The sequence below is a fragment of the Neodiprion virginianus genome, chromosome 4 (genome assembly GCF_021901495.1).
Source record: "Neodiprion virginianus isolate iyNeoVirg1 chromosome 4, iyNeoVirg1.1, whole genome shotgun sequence".
NCBI lineage: Eukaryota > Metazoa > Arthropoda > Insecta > Hymenoptera > Diprionidae > Neodiprion > Neodiprion virginianus.
The window spans coordinates 16,992,236-17,019,847 of NC_060880.1; the positions used below are offsets into that span (position 1 = coordinate 16,992,236).

Here is a 27,612-nt window from a genome sequence, read left to right on the forward strand (position 1 = left end):
TGCCTATAAGACATAATAAAAATCGTTGATATTAATGGATCTTTCAATTCCACGACCTGCTAGATCAAAATCGCACAGCTAAACGGTCAGGGATTTCAAATTCACTCCAGGTGCGCTAGTGCTGGACGATATATTCAAGTGGAAGGTGCAGCATGATTTGGTAAAAATTTACGGTACATTTTACTGATGTACCGTCTTCGGTCCTCAATAATCTTTGGGAATCATTCGCAAGGTGTAAACACGTATACAGCATTGATCGCGTCGCGTTTCAATTTTACTTTCACATTTTTTGTAATTCAAGTATTCCTGCTCTAAGTATCAACGTATTGATACTGGAAATATTTCTCCACGAGTTAACTTAATAACGGCGCAATTGTTGAGTAACTGCAGATCATGTTTGTATATACTCGTACTGTAAGTTTGATAGCAATTTTTTAGAGACTTGACACATTCCATGCAACCTATTCAATATTTTCTCTTTTATTGTCTTAATTTATATTTGCTTGTCAATTTTGGATTAAAAAGGTTAAGTCTATGTTGATAGAATTATAAATAATCTCATATTCATACTATTTCTTGCATACCTAACATCACAGTCAGATAATAAATGAAACAGCATACACGTGTGTTTTATAACCAACGCATTCTTTCATGCGCTGGTAGGCTAAGGGTTCTAAACGCGTATAAATACATCCAGCGTATTTCACTTTTGAATTAGTTCGAACGGTTTATTTATCAGTTCAGAACGTTTATTCCCAAGTTAACATACAGGTGTCCGTTCTTGAAAATCGACGGCCAACGGTTTTAATTCACACTCGATATATACACGACCTTCTCAAATTTATATTTTTCTTTTCCGCTTTCAAGCAAAATTTGCTTCATACTAAACAATAGTTCGTTAAAATGTACCCACTGTTTAAAAATTTTTCGCGATATTTTCGAACACGCACCAACTTTTGCACATGTGCAACAGTAAAACCTTTCCAGCAACAAGTGGTATCTCCTTCGGAATACGATGTTCCTAGAACTAAAATAAGCCTCTCAAGAAGAGTCGGAGTGTGCGTAACTTTTCCACTTCCCTTGTTGCAAGAGTTTGATCCTGAGGAAGAATAAGAAAATTTGAAAAGAACTGGTTTAGGGGTAAGTTTTGCGCATTGGTTCAAATGACAAGAATTTTAGGAGGACCAAGTAAATATCGGGATTCGAGAAAGGTAGCAAGGTTGAATAGGGTTCCCTGAGTAGAGTTTGTTCAGGCTTAACTTAAAGAGGACTGGCTTGACCGACTTCGACGAAATTTTAGTGATACATAAAGTATTTGGTAGAAGAATTTCAAAAATTTTTTGAAACTTCTACCACTTCTACTACTAAAAACAATTAAAGTTCAAGTGAAAAATCAAAATCCAATGAAGATTAGACACAGTTTTGTTGAATATATGTCGACTTCCGGTTACGGAACGACGATAGCCTGAAGTTCGAAACAATTTAGAATTTTCCATTAATTTTTATAAAATTTGGTACACGACTTTTCGTTTTCAATTTAGATGTATCTGTTTTTCTCTGGGCATCGTTCGCCGACTGAAAATTTTTCGCGGACGACTGGGCGCTCCGACTTTTTCTCTTCGAACATCCAACAAACTAAACCAAACTATTGAGGAATAAAAACGCGATTATCCAATCGTCCTTGTTGCAAGAAACTCCAAGCATTTTTGTTTATCCAGCTACTTTATATTAAAATCTTTATCCGTTAAAATAGAATCACACTTGAATTTCGATCATTATACTTTCTTGTTCCAATCAATAAAATAACTCGTGAACATTAAATTTCTGATATCTAGTGAATAAACGGTTCGTTTTTCATTTCATAAGTGTGAGTTAAATGTTTCAACCCTTTCAACAATAAATTACCCAGAGTATTTGGAAAAATTTTCAAAATTTATTCCATATCTGCATAAGCTTGGCTGAACACACTTATTCGCCCACACAGGCGGCGGGGTTGAAGTTCCGAAAGCGCCAAGTTTTGAATTTTTTTGTGGTGAAACTCATAGTAAAGAAATCAAACCTTGACAAAACATTAAACTTTCGAATGGTCCGAAGGCTGACGCTCAAAGTTCCAAAAGTGCAAAAATGAGAAAATTAAAAAATGTGATACATAGAAATTCAGAATGATCGAAGATTTTCAGTTCCGTAAATTTTTGGCTTGATGAAATTCTACTTCTGTGATCTTTCTGTGTTTTGGATTTTCGATAGTTTTACGTTCGGAATCCTGTTCATGTTTATTTTCGGTTCTTCTGATTTTTTACACCAACTCGTTGAGTAAACTATCACTACGTTAGTATGTTATAATTTTAAGAATTTTACTCCACCGAAACTTTATTTTTCAGATCTTTGCTCTATCGTAACTTGAATTTTCGTAATCTTGCATTTCGAAACTTGTATCATTCGGCTTTCGATCAATCGATATTTTTTTTTTTTTTTCATTTAGTTTTTTTATACTTGCAACAGAGCGCTGCTCCAAGTTATCACAATTATATTACAATCTAGTCAACTTTCATTTTAGTCACAACATGACAAAATCTTTTCAATGTTAGCTTGTAATCTGGGTCTTCACAGGCCAGAGCAGCGTACAACAATTAATGAGGATCCAAGGAAATTGTGAAGAACGAAACAAGTAGAAAAGTGTAGATCTTGCGTATATCAGCTGTATCTGTGATTAACTTATGGCCTGGCCTTTGACTTTGCCTAACATACTGTATTAATCTTAGTAATACGGCAAATATTTTAGGCAGCGTGTGAAACAATTATTATTTCTTTTTATGACACAGCGAATCATTTTAAGTCATTTTTTCGGCTATTGGTATTGTTGTCACAATAGTGACTATAATTTTGAGTTCCTCTCACGCCATCTCTTCTTCTTCACCGACAATTACTTCGGATCGTTAATCATTATACTAATTTGCGCTTACCTTATATTTGTCAATGTTGCGTATACTGCAAGTGAAGGTCGCATCACGACCAGTCGGTGCAGTTTGATTGCCGACTGGAGCAACAAACATGGGTCCAACGTTGGATGGCGGAAGAGTAACTGCAATCGAACGAAAAGTTCTGCTAAATGAATCATGTTTTTCATTAGTGGATCATCACGACAATTCCTCGACTCTCAAAATTTCTGCCATCAGTCGATACAAAGTCAAATGATCAACACTTTCGTGCATTGAGCACCAATTGCGGAGTGAGTGGATGTAGCAATACGCAAAATAACATGTCCAGATCTATCTGGTAAACACCTCATGTTAAGAATTATTCAATTCATTCAAAACGCTGAGAATAATGGCTGCCTTGTGTCAGAGACGCGGGTATTTTTCCAATACCTGCTTGGAAAGTTCGATTTTTAAAACTTTTGGAGCGTGCGTAAAGTGCCTCATTTCCAAACAGTGCGGTAAAACGCTGTTTGCGCATGCATAAAACTGAAGTGCTCGATTTGACACGCCGGGTTAGAGTTTTTTGTGAGCCTGTGTCCTGTGCATCCTGTGCATCCGATTTTAAAGCTAGTGGATTTTTAAAATTCAATATGGTGGATCCAATACGGTGGACAACAATTTGAAATTCGATCTAATCCAGAGAAATTATTCTGCCTAGGAGTTTTTGAAGTCGCTGATCACGAATCTAAAATCAGATTTTGAAAATTCAGTATGGCGAATCCAATCAAGTGACCCCGAAAAACGCTGCGTAGAGTTTTTTGACCGGATTTCATCAAATTTGAAATCCTTGTCCACTGTATTGGATCCACCATCTTGAATTTTCAAAATCTGATTTCAGATTCGTAATCAGCTATCCCAAAAACCACCGAATATTATCTTTTTATAAAAGTTGACTCAGCACAATAATGTGTGACTCGAAGGAATCAAAAATTTGGAAAAGTTTACTTCGGACGTTGACTTTGCATATTACTTAAAAATTGTCCGCCCTGATTTCGGTTTTTTTAACAACGCTTATCAATAATTTGAATGATTACGATTCGGATATTCATCATCAAAATTAGGGTTTTTGGAAAGCATTTAACGTAAAACGACATCGGTAACCGATGTTTATACGTATAATTGAATTCACTTGACCGAATATCACAATGCTACGATAAACGTATAATATCCAAACTGAGAATATATTTTTAGTATAATTTTTTATATAATATGTATAATAAACGCCATTCGCCACCTTTAACGTGCAGAACAATGGATTTTGCTCAAGACTTACCGTACTTTATAAAATGTTAAATTTTGTCACCGAACTAATTGCATTATTATCGTGAGTATTTTTAGCTAATCAAGTAATCGTAACTTGTATCCATCAAATGATTTTGCTCGTTTTATATACATACCTATTTCATTTACCTATTTTCATTTTACGTACCTGTGTTTTCTCATGAAAAAACGCAGGACAACTGAATAAGATAAATCACACACTTTTGCGAAAGATGATATTTATTAGGTATTTTCATCCAAGTCAGCAATTACAATACTGACATCGCAGGAATATTTTATATTAATAATTAATTAATATTTGCTTCAACAATGTCTCTGGGACATAACAGCAGTATTTTATGCCAATTCGTCTGTTATTATTGAGGCAAATATTCTTATATGCTTGCGATGTGAATGTTGTGAAAACTGCCTGGGATCTAATATTTGTACACAGTCTATTACACATACTTATACTCACAAGAGCATAGAAGTACAATTATTACTAAACTTAAGAAAATATGAACAAATAAAAAATTGTACTATATACGTGTGATAAGGCAACAAATCAAACATAAAAGAAATGTACTATATAATGATTAATTATTATATCTTAATGAGAAAAATCGTTATCTCATATCTTCTCGGGACTTTGTAAAAAATCTCAATTTTTGCAGAAAGTGGAATAAAAAGTATCGGCGTTTTATTTTCTGGTACAACTCTTCGTACTCTGAGACGCGTTGTACATCAAATATATTTCTAGAGTCTGGAAAAATGAGCTCACACAGACTAAATATTTGAAATGATATTCCTATTCGCACTGAGTTTTGGTAACCGTGCATTTCATAAGTATTAGCACTATTAACCAAGCATATTCGATGCTCATTTGACGTCAGAAGTTCTTCGAGATTTGCAAATTCTTCCATTGAATCAATCGGTAACGTCGGAAAAACCACTGGCTGTTGTATAACGTCTCTTTAATTATTTTCTGCCTTGATACGATTTTCCTCAGCATAAGTTGATTCTGGTTGACGGAAAACTTATATAGGTACCTTTCAGATATCGTATAGTTTGCTCGTAGAAGGTCCTCGTTGGATTTCGGAATACAATTACAGGTGAAACTTCACATACCGAAGTTGAGAGCATAGTTTGTGACTTTGATAGATTATATTCAGGTATCGACCTCGTCAAACTGTGAGCTGAAGGGCGAACTGATATTTTATATTTGCAGAAAAGATGCCAGGTGATGCATTGGATATGTTGATATTCAGTCGTGAATTCGAGGTGTTCGAATTGCGGGTTGACGGACGATTTTCATCATCTGTTGACGTATCATCCGAAGTATCTGAAGGCATTGACTCTCTTTCGTAACAATGCCGTGTGGAATTTTTACCAATGGTCCAAACCGTGCCATCTTTTTCGGATATACTGTCTTTTGTAACGTGCGTCGTTGTTTTTTGCAGTAAGTAAAAACTTTCTGTTGGAGAAATATTCGTGAAAAATTGTATTATTATGTATTTTTAATTTAGAAATATCGTTTTGCCTACACACCACAGTAAACAACAGGAAATCCGTAATATTTATGACTGTCACAGGTCCAAAAACTTTTATATCACCTGATTGCTAAATTTTATTGACATTTCTGAAATTGTAATTTTTTTTTAGAACGTAGGATGAATCAGAAACAAGCAGATTTTCGAATTTCTTGGATCAATTTCTTAAGTATGAACAACAATCGTAAGCACACACATGTTATAAGTAGGTATCTATCACATAGTGATTGACAAAATTCGCAAAAAAATTCAAATTTGAACTTGAACTCTTGAGCCTTATTTTTCATGTTCTGCCATTTTTAGAATGATTACGTATATATATATATATATATATATACGTACGTTTAAAATAGAATTATTGCATTGAAAATACGGTTTCTTTTGGTTAAAAGATGAATCAAGTTTTAAAAAATATCGCCATTCATCGTCATATAATCTATTAATAACGGTTTACAAGAAATGTTGAGAAAAAAAAAATACTTTTGTCAGAAATAGTCATATGAACGACTAAAATCATGTTATATATTCCTGATTTACCAATTTCGTGATCACAGGCTTATTAAACAGGTTTAATATGTTGTTGTGAACAGATTTTTGCAATTTTATTTTGCCGTGTATACCCGTAAGAAAACTACATTTGTGTTGACTAACGCAAATGTCACTATTTATATTCTCTGGTATAGTATCGGGATAACAGTAAAGCTATCTCTGAATGGCAGATAAATGCTCGATTTTATGAATTTTTATGTCAAGATCTCGCTTATATTTGAAGGAGTACTCACAATTTTATATTCTCTCTCAGCATTAACAATCAATTTCACAGCAACTATTTCTTTATTATCGACTACTACGTATCCGGCTGTTTTATCGATTTTTTGAATCTGCTGGTTTCTAATGGTTGACATTTCTGCGAATTGTTTATAGATTTGAATTCTGGAATGCTTTTTTTTCTTAGAAACTAGTTTTATGTACACAATTCAGTTCTTCAAATCTATTACCATATTGCTGCAATGGAAACCGTTTCAACTGATTAAGTCGCTTCAAATAGCTCAAATAATTAAACAGGCCAACAACCGATAGAAAGATGTTTGCACCACGATGGATTCAACCGCATTAAAACTTTTATGAAACCCATTACAGTGCTTATGCAGTCTGTACTTAATCCTCCCTCCGTACCCTGAATCTTCTAGGAAACTGTCAAAATTTTAATTAAATATATTTTCTTCATTTTTGGTAACGTATCAATTTGGATTAACACAAATTTTGAAGTGTTTACTTCTGTTCAATAATAACAGAAAACTGAAAACATTTTAGGTTAGCAGATTGGATTTAAAGGCATTATGACATCGTCAGAGAAGGGGAAAAATACGGTACTAAAACGAATTAAAAATACTAAATACTAAAAACGAAATGGATGGACCTTGGCCACTATTGTAGTTATCGTTTACATTCGTTTCTTGACCATTTCTATTTTCTTATCATTACTCTCATTTGTATCTTCATTTTCATTCTTATTATCAGCTTTATTCCCATCGCAACTATCGCAATATGAACTTTTATATCATTGTCAACAATATCAGCGTTACAAATTAACAAACAAATTTACACTGTCAAAAATTTTCGTGTAAATTTCTTGCAGCTTGGAATCAATACGGGTTCGTGAAAATTTAACTTAAATTTGTGCAAATTTTACTCAAACTCATAAGAATTCACTCCAATTTTACTTATCGTTGGAATAACAACATTCGCACGAACACGTCTCAGTGCAAATATTGTCACAAATGCGTACGGGCTCAAATTGACTGAGCAAATTTTACACCCAAGGTACTCCGAATTCTCAACCGTGTACAGTCACAAATAAAGAACAGTAATAAAGTATGTACAGTACTCGCACGTTATGTCTGTATTCGAGATCACAGGGGTAACATTACTAAGAATTGAGGTTTCCCGACTGCTGCATGCGGTAGCATTGTGGCGCACTAATTGCCTTTCTACCATGGTGGCCACGATCAGGGAAAACCGGGAAATGTTGAAGGCAAAAAAGATTGGTCAGGGAATCGTGGAAATGTTGGGGAATTTAAAATTTGGTCAAAAAAAAGAAAAAATACAAAGATATGACCAAACGTGTGATAAATGGCTGCAAATGAAATTAAAAAATTCTCGTATTATAATTTTAAAACAATTTGGGCAAACCACACGCGACAGAAGTGAAACTTTTCGGCAGCACAAACAGTGCCGCGCAGCGTAGGTACGTAATACGTATACAATATACATATGTGCATTAGGGTGGTCCTTATTTAGGGCTCGGAGGAATTTTTCATCAGACAACCCCTAGATCGGCTCCGAAAAATTTCAAAATTATTACCCCTTTTTTCAGATTTTTATCCCAACTCTGACCCCTGCCTGTAAAAGGGTGGATTTCCCCATTTAAATTAAACGTGTTTCGGCCATGTTCTCAGTATGTGTTTTGCCGTAAGACTAAATATGTTCAAAAAAATCTGTAACCAGCGAGTTTCTTTGTCCTACCACCACAGAAATAAAAAAAATAAAAATTATATTGCGCTATTGGGTTCAAATAAACATTTTTGCGATCTTCGATTTTTTCGATTTGACAATTTTTCAAATATAATTATCCGAACGTGACAGAATTCGCTCCAAATAGCAAATTCCGTTGGACGTTGTAGCGTCCAATAGCTTGCGAAGTGACTTTCTGTCCGGAGGGGAAGCGGCTTGTAACACCCGAGGATTATACAACAAATTTACCAAAAAACAACCGCTTTTACTCTAAACGAAGTTTGAAATAAATCATGCGCCATGAATACCGTTCACACTTCTGTAATAAATTTTCTATTGGTGTATTTTTTAGGTTTTAATTGGTAGTCGGTTAATTCTGCGTCAGTTTCGGGTGAATTTGACCACTTTCCCATCTTGTTGTAGCAAGCAAAACAGGTCCAACGAATAAGGTATTTGCTGACAGTAACGTTCCTATTATCCATGCAGCCCATCTCCTCTGTACGGAGCCTCATGTGTGCGGTATGTTCCCGTAATTAAGCTGTATACAGGATGTGAAAAGTGGACAAACTCACCTTAAACATATGATGTCTGAATTCATGGTCTAAATAAAGTGTCCCTATATCTAAATCTCTTACGGATTAACGTGAGAAGTCGCATTGCTTCGGGCGAATGACATATTTTCGATAGCAAATATCGATATTTTCAAAATGATCTTACCTTTCCGAAGATATAAGAACCAGTGTACAAACTTGACAGGATGCTGAAGTGTATAAAGAAATTATCACAAAATTACTGAAATATTTCCGGACATATTAATAGAATACATTTTCAAACTGAAAACAGAAGTTGATAATGTAAAAAATGAATATGAGTATGAATAATAAATAGATGATAATGAATCGGATACTGCCTGATTTTGAATTGGTTACGATTTGTTTGTACGAGAACTTGTCTTACCAGATTTGATATTGTCCAAAATTGATATTACTTTTTTGCCTCATTTATTGACGTGGAAATCACATTAACTTCACATTCCGATTTTTGATACAGCAACCACTTTATGTCAAAATCCCTTCGGGAATAGAATAATGTGTCACTTGACTTGCTACTTAAAAACCAAACATGTGAATAACAGACGTGAGGGCCGTTGTCCATATTGCAAAAAAATCGCATTAATGTTAAAGTGATACCTGTTTGCTTCTCGGGTTTTTCGAATTTATTTTTACGCTCCGAAGGTCCAAGGTGTTCACTAGTTCCTATGCGCTTTCGATACCTTTTACACCTTTTGCAACCTTCGATGGTATCGACTTCTCTTACAACCAACAGCAGAGTATCACTGCACACGTTTGCATAGGTCGTCACTCAAAGCCTTGAATTTACAATAGATTCGATTTCGAGCAGCTTCAGATCGGTTGCATTCCTAATTTGGTTTCTGCATTCTCAATTCGGTTTTCAGCGTCTCTCGACTCGACATCAATGGTTTGTGTAAAATTCGCACGAACTCTATAGTGGACCAACTGGGACATGCAGAAAGTGTTAAATTCAACATTGTTTTCTTTAACACTGTAGTTTTCACAAATTTTATTTGAGAAAAAATAAATTTAGGTACAACCCAACTCGATCACAGTAAAAACTTGACATAAAACTTTGTTGAATTGTTCGTCATTCGGAGTTGCCGTCAAAGTGGAAATAATGTATCCCCATGCGCGTTTTAATATCTAATTCAAAGCGAAATTTTTCAATGGTAGCAACTCCTTCAGATGCAGAAGAAAAAAATTGAAATCAAACACATCAAATTTGACACTGAAGGTTAAATAAAAGCGATAAGGGATTGAAACTTGTTGGAAGTTTTTTTTTTTTTTTCTTCACATGACCTATATATTGTTTTGAATGAGCATCAAGAAGCTTCCTGAGGTATATTTACATGCGTTTTGGCTAGAGCTTTTGCAGAGGAAACGAAAATATATTTTTCATACTCCCTAAGAAATCCAATTTAATTTTGTTAAGTAATAAACTTTTTTTATTTTCCCTGCGACGGACCACCTTCCAAGTTTCTTTGAGAGTATTACGTCCTCCAGACCTTGAATTCTTTCCTCACACTCTTACAGCTACCTTATATCCTGCATCCTCTTCTCGTCATCACCTCACTGCCTTCGTTCTCATACCGCATCAGCAGAATGCTCCCTCTTCTCCTAAACTGCAACTAACCAGTCCCTTGCATGCTTTCCCCCATATATTCACACTCGCAAGTCATCTTCCATTCAGCCAACATCAAAATTCGCCTCTTTGCCCTTTTTCCTCCGCCATATTGCGATACTCCGGCCACGTGCACTTTCATTCTATGTTAATTTTGGGCGCCAATTGCTTTCTGTAATAATAATTAAAAAACGAAGCGGAAACTAACATGATCATACTCAGGACGTTTGGAGTAAACCGTGGGTTGTCTTAGGCTAAGTAAATGCACGTAGGCAATGAATCAGCGAGGCGAAGCAGGCAATTACATGTGACAGGAAATTAGTATTTGTTTATTCAGGAAGTTGATGGAATAAAAAGGTATACATGTATTGGTGGGAGTAATGATATTGGGTGGTTAGGAATTAGCACAATTTTTAATGTATTATATATGAGAAAGGAGAGCATCTGGAGTAACGTCATTTCCATTACCGGATAGTTATACACAAATATAATCAATAAACCTGCGCTTTCGGATAGTTACACAAGGATTAATAATAGGAACCTACACTTCCAGAATCCAGATGGTTACGCGCATTCGTACTAGTGTCCGACCGAAGGTTAGATTTTCGCTAAAGCCGGAGCCGATTGTTTAGCCCTAGCCTCAACCTTTGCCCAAAACCGAAGCCGAAGGTTGAACTTTAGTAAGAAATTCTATAACACTGGCTAAGACCGATAATAATATCGATGCAAATTGCGTAGAATCATTTGGTATTACGCGTGATAGTAGTAATAAAAGAAGTACTCGGTAAGATTTATATATTTATTTCTTTATTGCAATGAAATGAGATGACGGTACCTAACTCGGCACGCAACTCGCCCGCGCTTCTACAAATTCGTCCCTTTTTCGACAACTGATAAAAAACTTTGGCTTCGGCCAAACCGTCGGCTGATTTTTGGCTGAAGCCGAAGATGCGGGCAACGGTACTTTTTTGGTCGAAGGTGGCTGAAGCCGAAGGTTCGGCCGGACATTGATACGTACCTACTAGCATAAAGAATGAACCTCAACTGTCGGATGGCTGCACAAACATGCTACGATAGTGAACATCCACGGACACCATTGCCGATTTAAATCGTAAGGTCAAAGTTTCCAATGGACAGAAATACCGACGTACGATCCGCGATGCTTCGCCTCTTCATCTCGTTATGTAAAAGCAGGTATGATTCGCTGACGTGACCGATTAATTAAGCTCTGGTTATTTATAATAATATTTCCTATTTGTTTACGGGACGATAGTGAGGGAATCGGTGCCACGCGGCGGATCGAGTGAAGCTCGAAGCTGACAGCCGTAATCCAGCAAGACCATGTAGCGCTGTTTTGGCCCGGGAATCCATTTGTTTGCTGATCGGCAGAATAGATGGACGAAATTATATGAATAGAGCATTCGAATTCCGACACGTTACAGCATCTTCTCATTGTACTCTCCATTTTCCTTATAGTCAATCAATTATATACTCAAACATTCAACTCCTCAATAGCAGTGCCTCACATTTCCTCTTATCCTTCGTACGTGCGCGTAGTCAACGGGTTACGAACCCGAAATAGGCCGTAATAACATCAACGCCGGGTGTGGATTCGGTCATCGATAGTCACTCGTGATCCGAATTATCCACCCCGCAACAAGAGAGCCAAATAAAACATCACGTCAAAATCTGCATCTCATCATACAGTGTCTCATCTCACAATGCCTGGGCGGTAGAGCGCTCTACGAAATTTTTCAGCTCATTGAAAATCGAAGATGACTTATCATAAAATGAAAACAAAATCACAATCTTGACTGTCCTCCGTAGACTGGATTGTTTTTTCTATTCATAGCAACTCTTTAAGAAAGTCCTGGAACGAAAAACTCGTAAAGAAGAAAGAGAAAATTTACTCCGTAACTAAGGAAGCAAAGAATGATACTCGTCTTAAAATTTGGTTTCCACGTTTACCCCAAAATCACGATTGAAATGTCATCAACGCGTTTTATTTAAACGTAAATGCAAATATACACGTGCTGACCTGCATGAGCATTTAATGGCACCTATGAGAGATGCAGTTTTACTTTTATTTATTATGTAACAATTTAAAGGTATGTAAAGGATGTAGTAATGAAGATTCAATTCAACATTTCGAGCACTTTATTTAAATCAAGGTTGTGTTAATTTTTAGGAGTTTCCCGAATAAGATATAGGTACAATAGTCGTGGAAAAATCATTAGCATATTCATTGGTAAATAAGTGCGCTCGTAAATAGCTCTCATTAAATATCCTAAAATCATTTCTACTACCATCGCCGACTGTACTCTAACCTTGATAAAATTTCAATTTATTAGAGATAGCGAGATTCAAGCCCACCTTAAAACCACGTGGAAAGTCCCATATTCACGAGCTGATCCCAGATCAGCTTTATCTGCCATCTACCACCCCCGGAACAAAATAACTGTCCGAAAAAAGTGATTTTTCAGATACGCCAGAAAGAATCCGGTATGTGAAAATTGATATAAATGTTTAGAGTAGTGTTTTAGGTTTCAGATGTGATTTGAATATGAAATAGACATTTTGCAAACACACCCAGTTCACATGATTGCATCTCCCGAATCCACTGCAATAGAGAGTGAAATTTATCAAATAAATTCCTATTTCATGTAAGCCACCAGTAGTGAAAACCATCGCCAAGTAGAATTCGTTAAATTGTAAACTAATTGTCACAGGCTCGTTTCCACCTGGTAATATTATAACCTTACTGTAGTCAGTTTCAGAACTAACTAACTCCGTCAAAACTTGACTTGAAAAATGACTCAATTTTGTGAAGATCCGAGTGAGAAAATAGAGTCTGAACAATGAAAAAGAATCTCCAAAGCTCATGACATCTAGATAATCAATTTCAATTAATAATAAGCTAGTAGTTTCAGACCGAAATACTACCTTTATATCCAACAGCAGTGACAGTTGTAACGACACACAGAACCAAAAACATGCGCAGCTTAGAATTCATCACTGTATTTTCCCTCCCGTAATTTCCAATCACCAAGTTTGCATTCGTTATTATACTGTCAGTGATTGTCGTTTTTTGTTGCCTGTTAGCCACGACTCACCACCGGATTTTCACTTAAAGTCTCGCGTTCCAAAGTTTAATGAACGAATAAAACACGGTGACACAAGGTTCGATGTGAAAAGCACTGAACTACGATGGCGTATGTCAGTTCTTCTTAAAAAAAAATTTTAGGCTTCGTTTTTCTAATTCACGTTCTCGGTTGCGCGGTACGGCATAAGATACATTATGTATGTCTTTTAACAACTCATCCCGCAGAGTCCCGGGTCGCTACTACCGCTGCCTGGGATCTTTCACTATACCTCGACAATCCCGTATAGAAAAGCCTCCCCCAGAGGCATGTGAACGACGGCGCAGGCGTCCCGGGCGTTCTTGGCTGTTGCCCGGGCACTGCTTCGCATTCACAAATCTCTCCTGCGCTGTAACAAGTTTCGCCACATGCACATGAATTTTCACATGTACAATTCCACGTTAGGAGAACACACTATACGCTCCGGGTTGTTCATCCAATAACAACACCAAACTAAAAGACGCGACGAAACGGGGAAGAGATGGGGTGTTGCGGTAACCACATGAGTTTCATATTTCTCTAAGCCCTACTGTCTTCGTCATCGTTTCTTGTGAGATGACGTGATGCTCGTAAGGAAAAAAGCCTCCTACTACACAAGCAAGTGACCCTATGATTTTGAATTAAGATCTAAAATCGTTTGCTACGCAATGCCATATTCTTTGTGGACGATATTTTCGAACACCTGTACTTTATGTGAAAGATCCACTCCAAAGTATCAAAATTTCGTATGAGTGATGTTAAACTAACAATCCTTAACTTCTTCATAGAATAACGCTTATATCACACGGACTGTTAATAACCTGTACAGGACCAACATAATGTCCGCCACAGGCTGCTATAACCTGCATGTCACACACGGAGATTTAAGTTACAGAGTAGAGATGTAACAGATATAACACACATGCGTACACCGAGAGAAGGATGTGGTAAAAATTATCCTCATCCCTTAATTTAGGGTCGAGATGAGCCGTTAAAAATTCTATCATCACTGTGGTCACAACAATGTCAGATATGTATCACTGATTAAAATAACAGCATGTCTCAGTTATAGCCAATAATGAGTACGAGTTAATAAGAACGTAATTTCCACATATTTCTGCTTTTTTGGAGTAGTGTATCATTGATTACGAACAACGCAATTCGATTCATCATATCCTTTGATTTGTAAGGTACGTAAGGGGGGCTTAAAGACATAACCGTTACATGACCTAGCCATACACCACAGACACGTTCCAGTAATTCTCCTAAAACGTTACCAACGACCTGCAGACGTACCACTTGATTATCATTTAGTCTGACATCCTTGTTTCTCAATGCCCCTGAATAATAGATGAATTTTACTTTCTCTACTTATAGGTACATACGGATTGATATTGAGTAAACCACTTTTATATAGGGTTTTAAATATTCTTAGTATAATTTTGTGTGACGTTCGAAACCCTTCCCATTTGGTTACTAATCTCTGTTGACATTCAAATTATATATTTGAAACAATTATTGCTTCTTAGCCGCTTTTGTAAAATTCAATGTTTATGTCAATATCGTTTTACAGTTATATTTAATGTGCTCCCTACTATGGGTCCAAGGGCAGGAGTGTGAGGCTGAATAAGAAGACCCAAGATGATAGTCACACACATGAATTTTTGATAAATTGGTTTGGAAGCTCAATACGTAGAAGGTGCAGCAAAAGATCTGACTTTATAAAAATCAGCCAATCAGTTAATCGGTCAATTACTCAATTAGTCAATCAGTTTAAATTAAAACTCATGAAGCTCAGTATCTGAGATCAATACAAATTTAAGCGAAAAATAGATTTCTTGAAGTTTATTGAAAAATTTTATAAAGACCACTAATTGAAGTTCGTCTTCTATTTGACTGAGAGAATTGATCTCTGATAATAGTCGAGGAAATAAAGCACTAAAAACTGCCCAACTGTCGATTTTTTGAGCAGTAAGACGGATTTTAATACGGTTTTTTGCATTCGATTCGTAAGAGCGCCTACAAACTTTGTGAACTAAATTGATTAATTAATTTTTTGAAAATGCATTATGGCATTAATAATATGCATTTTGCAAGTGCACTACCAAGAAACACTAAATAAAAAATTTGCTACTCGGGGGTTTTTGGGGTCGCTGAACACGAATATCGCCACGGCAACCGTCTCCGAGGTACCTGGTGCCCAGGGTGGACAGTATCAACGTCTTCTCCTAGAGTTTTGGCGAAAATTGTGATCGAATTTGTCGAAACTCGTTGCTTGGGGGTTTTTGGGGTCACTGAATACGAATATCGATACGGCAACCGTCTCCGAGGTACGTGGTGCCCAGGGTGAACGTTTCAACGTCTTTTTCTGAAATTATCTTGAGTATTATCATTTTTACCTCAATTAAAGAACATTGTTCTTAATTCAATCACAAATTCGATCACAATTTTCGCCAAAACTCTAGGAGAAGACGTTGATACTGTCCACCCTGGGCACCAGGTACCTCGGAGACGGTTGCCGTGGCGATATTCGTGTTCAGCGACCCCAAAAACCCCCGAGTAGCAAATTTTTTATTTAGTGTCTCTTGGAAGTGCACTTGCAAAATGCATATTATTAATGCCATAATGCATTTTCAAAAAATTAATTAATCAATTTAGTTCACAAAGTTTGTAGGCGCTCTTACGAAGCGAATGCAAAAAACCGCATTAAAATCCGTCTTACTGCTCAAAAAATCGACAGTTGGGCCGTTTTTAGTGCTTTATTTCCTCGACTATAACTAAAATTCATAGTAAAACATTCAAAGTGATAAGTGTGTGACAAAAAAAAAAAAAAAACAAGCTCTGATTATGTACTCTGAGAGAACTCCGAGCTTTGACTTTTATTGAGAAATACCATTTTTATAATCACACATTAGTCGACACATAGGGCGGTCTCTGAGTCAAAGATCTGCCTTACCCTCCAAGTGAGTTCCGAACGTTCACGAATTTTCGTTTCATGATTGATTTTTGGTAACCTATAAAAACTGTTCTTGGAAGCGTCAAATAAGTCATATGCTTGAGCACAGTTACGCAGTGATAAGAATTCGTTATGAAGTAAAGTGTGGATGATCGCGAGCTTATTCCAGCAATCACTTTGCTCTCTTCGTTTCATCGTCGCGAATTATTATGACTCCTGCGAGAAAAACGTGTAATACTAAACTTCCATCGAAGGTAATAGACCTCAACTAAGTGAACCTCGTCGGCAGCCTGAAAAGTCTACCTACCAAAAGAATGTCTAAATTGGTCATTGAAGACGTGTCTAACATGACGAGGCTAAGACTCGTAAAAACTGAAAAATCCAGAGAGATTAGCCTTTTTGGCCGAAGTGGCTCGGTGCTAGCGGAGTGGAATGACTTGGATTCAAATCCCCGGCTTATCGATTGGGTCCTAAACTGCAACTTGCAAAAATAGCAGACGGGTCGCGCAATCGAGGCGCCGGGTTGCTGGTCGGTGGTTTGGATTCAGGTCCGGCTACACCTAGACAAGGTTTTCGACAGTTTCTTCCGTAACTTCTAAACCGGGGATTCGGAAGTTAACCTGGCTATTTCTGCAATTTAATGAGACATGTTGCACACTCAGAAATGCAAAAAAGACATGTTGAAGAGCCGAGGGGCAGCTGCTGAGAAAATTTGAGACATAACCTTGATTTTCGGCTGTAACTGTCATTCTTTTGCTCGCAGCGTATTCAAATGAGGCGTAATTAATTTCTGGAGCGAAATTCTGTAGATGAAATGCATTAAGAAATTGAAATTGAAAACAGCATTGTTCAAAGTCAACAACATTTCCGAAACATCGGAACAATTAGTCTCACGTTTTTTTTTTAACGGAAAATATTTGGTTTGAGAATAGATTTCTATGAACCATTTCTAACCAATTGAAACCCCAAAAACTCAGAAAACCCATCAAAACGAGCTTGGGATCAACAGCAGAGAAATGACGAATAAAATTCTTCGTTTTTCGGCTGAAACTCTTTACATGTTGCTCGCAGCATATTGGGACTGCGCTTAAGGTGGTTCTTCCGCTCAGAGACTTATTACGTGGGTGCTAACCATGGGCCTATATTAATTTAGGAATTTACGCACAATTCTCACTCAAAAAATTGCTATTGTTTTATGCGTTGATACGTTCCTCGGAAGTGAGCAATGTAGCAACATTGTCATCTTCCTTCTCCGTCTGAACACCTGATCAAACTCTGTTCAGTTTGTATGCGTTGTTTGCGTCGTAACAATTGTATGTTTGGTAAAAGTAAAATTGTATTTAACGTGGAAAAAAACATGTTATTTTATACAAGACGCCATTCAACGAGTACGTTTGCGACCCCCCCCCCCCCCCCCTCGGGGCGCGAAATTTCATGACACTGTCATCCTTCCCTATGCACGTCTCATGAAGCTAATACGTTGACTGTGGAATACAAAGACAGCTGTCGTACTGGGCTTTGGTGTGACAACCGAAAATCGTCGTGCGCTTGCACTCCCTGAGGTGTTCCGAAGGTAGAGTTGAGAACTTATTGCAGTACATCAGAGAGTTACCGATTTCAACATGATACTGGCTGCATTCACCTTCCAAGTAACACAGTCTTCGCAATGGTAAGCCCAAGCCGGTACATAGCCTGTGTGTACTTACCGTCTTGTCAGAGATATAAGAAATTGATAAGGAGAATAAATTTCTTCCGAAATTAGTAGCAAAACAGTGGTTTAAGTAAAGTATAGGTACCCAAGAAAAGAATGTACATATACATAGATCATAATATAATAATGAATTAGAGACCAAAAAGTATATATGCGGTCCATGTACGATATTGATATACATATATGATCCATTTACGATTAATACGTGATGCATACTATAAATTTTATAATTTTCCAGGAGATAAACTAGATTATCTACAATAATACGGCTACAATATAAAAATAGAAGAATTATTCATTTCGAAATGGGATTCTATTCGAAACGCGCTCGATGTATTCCATAACATTAATATTCATACTTATTCCAACAACTTTTCATTTGCTCTCTAGATCTTAAATTTTCGTAGGCATAGAATCGAAACGCTGTTTTAGGTAGTCGCAAGTGAAATATCTACGTTGGGTGGAGAAGCAGAATTGTTTTCGAAAAGTGTTCGTACGGAACAAGATTCGGAGTAACTGTAATACATCACGGATGCGTTAAGTTTGATCGAGATGAAATGAATGCTCCGTGTATGAGATAGTATTTAACGCAGTGTCCTGATTTGAAGGACTAAAGAGGTAACTGTTAGCGATTTTTTAGTTGATAGGGAGAGAAATAACGAAACGTCTTAAGACTTCGAGTTTATTTTAACACACATAATTGGAAGGTGCAAATAAAAATTTTTATCGTCCAACTGTCGCAGAACGGCATCGTTATTATTAGCTGACCCGTTAACTGAAGAATATATTTTGAGCCAGTGGCTGACCATCGAAGCGCCGAGCCGCTTGAGTCTGGAATCGGCAGGAAAGATAAAGTGCGTATTTCTTGTCTGAAATGTAAAAACTAAAATCATCATACATCATACGTCATACATTAGACCTGTCCTTAAGAAGGCCAAAATCGAACTTTAATGGCCTTACCCCTCAAATTGGTTCGAAATAATTAAAAAAAAATGTCCAAATTTTTAAAAATAATTCCCTCAATATTTACCCACGCCTAGGAAGCCTTACTTTTTCCCATAAGAACAGCATTGGTTTTTCGGGATTTTTAATCGTTTTTTTACCGCTGCCGTAATTATCAGCTAAAAAATCTCAAATGCTCAAAAAATGTTGACAGTTATGTTACCTTTTTGTCCAATTTTTTGGAATTCGATACAAGCATTTTTGGGCTAGATCGATCGACTTTTTTCTGCGTTTTTCGCAACATACAGAGAATAAAGATGTGATTGATCTGGCCCAAAAATGCTTGTATCGAATTCCAAAAAATTGGACAAAAAGGTAACATATTTCTGAGTCAACATTTTCTGAAATTTTCGATTTTTTTGCTGATAATTACGGCAGCGGTAAAATAACGATTAAAAGTACCGAAAAACCAATACTTTTCTTATGGGAAAAGGTAAGGCTTCCTAGGCGTGGTTAAATATGGAACGAAAAATTTTTAAAAATTCGGACATTTTTTTTAAATTATTTCGAACCAATTTGGGGAGTAAAACCATTAAAATTCGATTTTGCCCTTCTTAAGGACAGGTCTAATCATACATACATAGTATTAAAGTTCGAAACCAAAGTTTGAATGTTCGTATGTTCAGAAAGTGACGTCTCTCAAAATTATTTCTCTCTGACGTCACCGATCTATATAGATGAAAATCAGATAGCCGGATTCCTCAGTCCGGAAACAACCGCGCAGTCGAGAGAACGGATGAGAATCGTGCTCGGCAGATTTCGAGTACCGGGTTCTCTACCTCCTGGATCCTGCGCTCCGGGTCCGCTTCCTGGTGCAACTCGAGTTCCAAGACAAGCGCCCCGTAGTTCTTGCTGTCCAGGTCCTTGACCTGGTGACTTTTGACCTTCAGGACTAATTTTCCGTAGTTCTGGCTGTCCAGGTCGTCTACCTGGTGGATTTTGACATCCAGAACAAGCGCTCCGTGGTTTTGGCTGTCCAGGTTCTTGACGTGTTGACTTTGGACTTTGAGGACTAATTTTCAAGTACACAAGTTTGATTATTGAGAACGTCATGATTTGTACTATCAAATCAGTATGCATGCTTCAGATAACATTTTGAATCCGAAAAACAACGAAGGACTAGGATCAACAAATTGCAATTGGTGAGTAGTTGTCCTGGTATAAATAGAAATATATGACAGTAACGTCGTTCAATTAGAGCTAAAATTGCTGTGCGTAGTGTTTCAAATCTGTATTTTTTGACGAAATTTATTGTCATAAAATTGTAATACGTTATCCTTACATGCACGTGTAAACGTAATTTGTAACATTATATAAAAAAAATCTTACGGGCAGATTGGCGGTGGTCGGAGGTGGTAAAAGGTGCTGGGAGGTGGTAGGAGGTGGTGGGGGATAGTAGGAAGTGGTAGGGGTCGTTGGAGGTGGTCGGAGGTAGACGAGGAAGAGTACGAGGACTTGTGCTCGGTGAGTTTAACATTTTTATAATATTTGATGGCAATTGTAATTATATTTCATCTAAAATATTTCAAACTTGTCATGTTTACAATAAATTATTTCAATTCATTTTTTGTGCAAGCACATATTTAGTAGCTCATGAAATTTATTACGTATTAATAGATTATTTAATTATATTAATCCTTACATAATACTTTTGATGTGTTCTTGTACTGAAAATATTTATTACTATTCCAGTTATAACCCGAGGTGGTTAGCAGTGGTCGTCGGGGGTGGTTGGCGGTGGTTGGAGGTGGTCGAGCTGGATGAGGTGGAGGACGAGGATTCGTGCTCGGTGAGTTTAACATTTTTACAATATTTGATGAAGTAGAATCAGCATCAGGAGTAGGATCAGGGGAAGATGTAGAAATGGGAGTAGAAGTAGGAGTAGTGGTAGGAATAGGACTCGGAGTAGGAATATGAGTAGAAGTAGGAATAGTAGGAGTAGGAGTGGGATTAGGAGTAGGAGTAGGAGTAGGAGCAGAAGTAGGTAGGGCGGGGTGGGTCGTGTGAGGGGAGGGGAGGGGTGGGAAGGGGACATTATCATATCAAGTTATCAGTAATAAGCAATTGCGGGTAAAATATTAGCTTACTTTTGTACGTATTTATGAATATAGCCTCTATGAATATTCATTGTTGATATATAAGGTCTGGCAACGTACCTACTTTCTGTAAGAGATGTTGAAGATTTTTAACATAATCATGTTTCAGTTCTGTGTCCCACCTAGTGATCCACTAGTACATATCCTCCGACGTGACATCGCTGTGCTACGTATAGAGAAGAAAAGATTGATTAAGATGCAAATTGCTCCTCTCTTCTTGCCATTGTGCTTTCAGCCATTGTTGGGCCGTGTGTTTAAAATTTAGGACATTATATAATATAGAATAACAGGTGTAGCTACGAATATAACACTACAATAAATCTTATAGAAATGAGCTCTCATTGGGATTTCTCTGTATTTATAACTCGACGCGAGAAGGCAAAAATTAATGTAATGCCATCTGTAAGGTAATTTGACTCATGTTTGAACAACGAGAACTCGTTGGGCATTTTGCGGTGAAATTTGAAAAATTGTTGTACAAGAAATTAAATAACTATAAAAATGGAGAAAAAATATTATCTCTAATAGTGAATGTAGCTAATACAGCTTTAACCGTATATTGATTATGTTAATGATCTATTGTGACAAGATCGGAATTAGATAAGCTCTCTAAATACTCTTTTCTAGACTATTAATTTATATCACGTATATGTAAATGTATATTTCTTCAGTTTATACAATCACTGCACTGGGATTACTCTTGCCACGTTTTATGGTGCGCTTGTGTAATTTGTATATTATAAACCTTACGTTTTACTCTATTTCCGACAAGTTGTGAGTGTTTCGAATTTCTTGGCAATTATTTATGTACATGTATGTGTATATATGTATATGTATACTTATGCGTGTGTATATACATATGTACACATATTTAAAACTAGATTTTTACAATAAACACAGAGGTTTTAGTATATTCACATACGGACTTCTGTGTATAGGTATATTTGAACTAAAATATCCTTATCTCTAATACGGAGTTCTTCGTAATTCGCATTTGTTCTTGTAACCCAATGTCCTACATACGATGGCAAAAATCGAGATCCAACTTAACTGAGTCTCAAAGCTCTGTTGACATGAAAGCAGCTATTTGATAGAAGATATAGTTTATAGTTCACACAGCCCATTGCACGATATTTCATTACAAATACATATGTTTCAATGTATTTAGGAATAATTTATCAAATATACGAAAAAATTGATGCACCGGATCATCGTCGACTTTAACTTTTGAAATGTCCTACCATTTCCGAACACCTCCAACCATCCTATTTACCTATATTACCAGATTAGCTATGATATGAAAAGAAAAGAATTATTCATTTCGAAATGGGATTCTATTCGACGCGCGCTCGACGTATTCCATGACATTAGTATTCATAATTATTCCAACAACTTTTCATTTGCTCTCTCGATCTTGAATTTTCATAGGCATAGAATCGGAACGTTGTTTTAGCTGGTCGCAAGTGAAGTATCTGCGTTGGGTGGAGGAGCAGAATTATTTTTCAAAAAGTATTCGGATGGAAGAAAATTCAGAGTAACTGTAATACATCACGGATGCGGTAATTTTGAACGAGATGAAACGGATGCTTCGTATATGAGACAGTATTTAACGCTGCGTAGTGATTTAAAGACCTAGAAAGGTGATAGGGAGAGAAAGAACGACGCTTCTTAACATTTCGAGTGTATTTTAACACACATTTGAAAGAAACGAGCGAAATTTTTCATTATCCAACTGTCGCAGAACGGCAGCGTTATTAGCCGAGCCGTTCACTGAAGAATATATCTTCAGTCTACGGCTGACCATCGAAGGGCCTGGCCGCTTGAGTCTGGAATCGGTAGGAGAGATAAAGTGCGTATTTCTTGTATGAAATGTGAAAACTAAAATCATTATACATCATATCATATCATCGCACATCATACATCATACATCATACATCATACATCATACATCATCATACCTAGTATTACAGTTCGGAACCAAAGTTTGAATTTTCGGTTGTTCGGAAAGTGACGTCACCAATCTAAAATCGGCTAGCCGAATTCCTCAGTCCGGTAACAACCGCGCAGTAGAGCGGACGGATGAGAGTCGCGCTCCGCAAATTTCGAGTACGGGTTCTCAACCTCCCGGATCCCGCGCTTCGGGTCCGCTACGTATTTCGAGTACCGGGTTCTCAACCTCCCGGATTCCGCGCTTCGGGTCCGCTACGCGGTGAAACTCGACTTCCAGGATAAGCGCTCCGTGGTTCCTCGTTCATGTTTACAATAAATTATTTCAATTCGTTTTTCGCGCAAGCCCAAATTCGGTAGCTGTCAGTCCGCTAATAAAATTTCTCGACTTCCAGGATAAGCGCTCCGTGGTTCCTCGTTCATGTTTACAATAAATTATTTCAATTCGTTTTTCGCGCAAGCCCAAATTCGGTAGCTGTCAGTCCGCTAATAAAATTTCTCGACTTCCAGGATAAGCGCTCCGTGGTTCCTCGTTCATGTTTACAATAAATTATTTCAATTCGTTTTTCGCGCAAGCCCAAATTCGGTAGCTGTCAGTCCGCTAATAAAATTTCTCGACTTCCAGGATAAGCGCTCCGTGGTTCCTCGTTCATGTTTACAATAAATTATTTCAATTCGTTTTTCGCGCAAGCCCAAATTCGGTAGCTGTCAGTCCGCTAATAAAATTTCTCGACTTCCAGGATAAGCGCTCCGTGGTTCCTCGTTCATGTTTACAATAAATTATTTCAATTCGTTTTTCGCGCAACCCCAAATTCGGTAGCTGTCAGTCCGCTAATAAAATTTCTCGACTTCCAGGATAAGCGCTCCGTGGTTCCGCGTTCATGTTTACAATAAATTATTTCAATTCGTTTTTCGCGCAAGCCCAAATTCGGTAGCTGTCAGTCCGCTAATAAAATTTCTCGACTTCCAGGATAAGCGCTCCGTGGTTCCTCGTTCATGTTTACAATAAATTATTTCAATTCGTTTTTCGCGCAAGCCCAAATTCGGTAGCTGTCAGTCCGCTAATAAAATTTCTCGACTTCCAGGATAAGCGCTCCGTGGTTCCTCGTTCATGTTTACAATAAATTATTTCAATTCGTTTTTCGCGCAACCCCAAATTCGGTAGCTGTCAGTCCGCTAATAAAATTTCTCGACTTCCAGGATAAGCGCTCCGTGGTTCCGCGTTCATGTTTACAATAAATTATTTCAATTCGTTTTTCGCGCAAGCCCAAATTCGGTAGCTGTCAGTCCGCTAATAAAATTTCTCGACTTCCAGGATAAGCGCTCCGTGGTTCCTCGTTCATGTTTACAATAAATTATTTCAATTCGTTTTTCGCGCAACCCCAAATTCGGTAGCTGTCAGTCCGCTAATAAAATTTCTCGACTTCCAGGATAAGCGCTCCGTGGTTCCTCGTTCATGTTTACAATAAATTATTTCAATTCGTTTTTCGCGCAACCCCAAATTCGGTAGCTGTCAGTCCGCTAATAAAATTTCTCGACTTCCAGGATAAGCGCTCCGTGGTTCCTCGTTCATGTTTACAATAAATTATTTCAATTCGTTTTTCGCGCAAGCCCAAATTCGGTAGCTGTCAGTCCGCTAATAAAATTTCTCGACTTCCAGGATAAGCGCTCCGTGGTTCCTCGTTCATGTTTACAATAAATTATTTCAATTCGTTTTTCGCGCAAGCCCAAATTCGGTAGCTACGAATAAGCTTATACAATTTATTATATCATTAATACAATAATTAATCAATTACTCAATCATATTAATTCTTACACAATATTTTCGATGTGTTCTTATGCTGAAAATATTTATTACTATTCAAGGTATAACCTGAGGTGGTTGAAGGTGGTCGGAGGTGGACGAGGAGGAGGACGAGGAGGACGAGGATTTGTGCTGGGTGAGTAAAACACTTTTAAAATATTTGATGGCAATTGTAATTATATTTCATCTGAAATATTACAAACTTGTCACGTTTACAATAAATTATTTCAATACATTTTTCGTGCAAGCACATATTCAGTAGCTATGAATAATCTCATACAATTTGTTATATTATTAATTAATTAATTAATATCCTTATAATATTTGATGGCAATTGTAATTATATTTCATCTGAAATATTACAAATTTGTCACGTTTACAATAAATTATTTCAATTCATTTTTCGTGCAAGCACATATTTAGTAGCTATGAATAATCTTGTACAATTCATTATATTATTAATTGATTGATTAATTACATTAATCCTTACACAATATTTTTGATGTGTTCCTATACTAGAAATATTTATTCCTATTCCAGGTATTACCCGTGGTGGTCGGAGGTGGACGAGGAGGAGGACGGGCTGGACGAGGAGGAGGACCAGGTGGACGAGGTGGACGAGGAGGAGGCGGGGTGGGTCGTGGGGGAGGACCTCTCCTCTCCTCAGAGGAGGGGAGGGGGAGGGGCAGGGAAGGGGGAAGGGAAGGGAAGGGACGGGAAGGGATGGGAAGGGGCGGGGCGGGGAGGGAAGGGAAGGGCGGCGGGGCGGGGAGGGAGGGAGGGAGGGAGGGAGGAAGGGTGGGCGGGTGGGCGGGGGGGGGGGGTGGAGGAGGGATGTCGATGCGAGCCTGTTAGAGTTAATAGAGCAATACACCCCCCCCCCCCCATCTCGCGCCCGCCCTCCCTCCCTCCCTCCCTCCCGCCCTTCCTCCCTCCCACCCTCCCGCCCCCGCCCCGCCGCCCTTCCCTTCCCTCCCCGCCCCGCCCCTTCCCTCCCCGCCCCGCCCCTTCCCTTCCCTTCCCTTCCCTTCCCTTCCCGTCCCTTCCCGTCCCTTCCCCCTTCCCCGCCCCCCCCCTCCCCTCCTTTGAGGAGAGGAGAGGTCCTCTCCCACGACCCACCCCGCTTCCTCCTCGTCCACCTCGTCCACCTGGTCCTCCTCCTCGTCCAGCTCGTCCTCCTCCTCGTCCACCTACGACCACCTCGGGTAATACCTGGAATAGGAATGAATATTTTTAGTATAGGAACACATCAAAAATATTGTGTGAGGATTAATGTAATTAATCAATCAATTAATAATATAATGAATTGTACAAGATTATTCATAGCTACTGAATATGTGCTTGCACGAGAAATGAATTGAAATAATTTATTGTAAACGTGACAAGTTTGTAATATTCCAGATGAAATATAATTACAATTGCCATCAAATAATATAAAAGTGTTTTACTCACCCAGCACAAATCCTCGTCCTCCTCGTCCTCCTCCTCGTCCACCTCCGACCACCTTCAACCACCTCAGGTTATACCTTGAATAGTAATAAATATTTTCAGCATAAGAACACATCGAAAATATTGTGTAAGGATTAATATGATTGAGTAATTGATTAATTATTGGATTAATAATATAATAAATTGTATAAGCTTATTCGTAGCTACCGAATTTGGGCTTGCGCGAAAAACGAATTGAAATAATTTATTGTAAACATGAACGAGGAACCACGGAGCGCTTATCCTGGAAGTCGAGAAATTTTATTAGCGGACTGACAGCTACCGAATTTGGGGTTGCGCGAAAAACGAATTGAAATAATTTATTGTAAACATGAACGAGGAACCACGGAGCGCTTATCCTGGAAGTCGAGAAATTTTATTAGCGGACTGACAGCTACCGAATTTGGGGTTGCGCGAAAAACGAATTGAAATAATTTATTGTAAACATGAACGAGGAACCACGGAGCGCTTATCCTGGAAGTCGAGAAATTTTATTAGCGGACTGACAGCTACCGAATTTGGGGTTGCGCGAAAAACGAATTGAAATAATTTATTGTAAACATGAACGAGGAACCACGGAGCGCTTATCCTGGAAGTCGAGAAATTTTATTAGCGGACTGACAGCTACCGAATTTGGGCTTGCGCGAAAAACGAATTGAAATAATTTATTGTAAACATGAACGCGGAACCACGGAGCGCTTATCCTGGAAGTCGAGAAATTTTATTAGCGGACTGACAGCTACCGAATTTGGGGTTGCGCGAAAAACGAATTGAAATAATTTATTGTAAACATGAACGAGGAACCACGGAGCGCTTATCCTGGAAGTCGAGAAATTTTATTAGCGGACTGACAGCTACCGAATTTGGGCTTGCGCGAAAAACGAATTGAAATAATTTATTGTAAACATGAACGAGGAACCACGGAGCGCTTATCCTGGAAGTCGAGAAATTTTATTAGCGGACTGACAGCTACCGAATTTGGGCTTGCGCG

The 27,612-nt window shown here is 37.9% G+C and overlaps 1 protein-coding gene and 1 long non-coding RNA gene across 2 annotated transcripts in view; one reads left to right on the forward strand and one right to left on the reverse strand.

Moving 5' to 3' along the window:
* The window catches only part of LOC124302617 (lachesin-like), a 29,733-nt gene extending 15,884 nt beyond the window's left edge, over positions 1–13,849 (reverse strand). Inside the window, exons 1-2 of the mRNA XM_046758948.1 lie at positions 13,442–13,849; positions 2,964–3,082 (exon numbers count right to left, since the gene is read on the reverse strand). Of these exons, the coding sequence (XP_046614904.1) occupies positions 2,964–3,082; positions 13,442–13,511 (189 nt within the window). The 5' untranslated portion in view covers positions 13,512–13,849. The remainder of the gene's footprint in view (positions 1–2,963; positions 3,083–13,441) is intronic.
* A 6,139-nt stretch (positions 13,850–19,988) lies between these two features.
* LOC124302043 (uncharacterized) lies at positions 19,989–21,009 on the forward strand. Its single transcript, XR_006907620.1, has 3 exons — positions 19,989–20,428; positions 20,622–20,750; positions 20,979–21,009. It is a non-coding gene; the product is annotated as an uncharacterized LOC124302043 (long non-coding RNA).
* Positions 21,010–27,612: the final 6,603 nt, after the last annotated feature.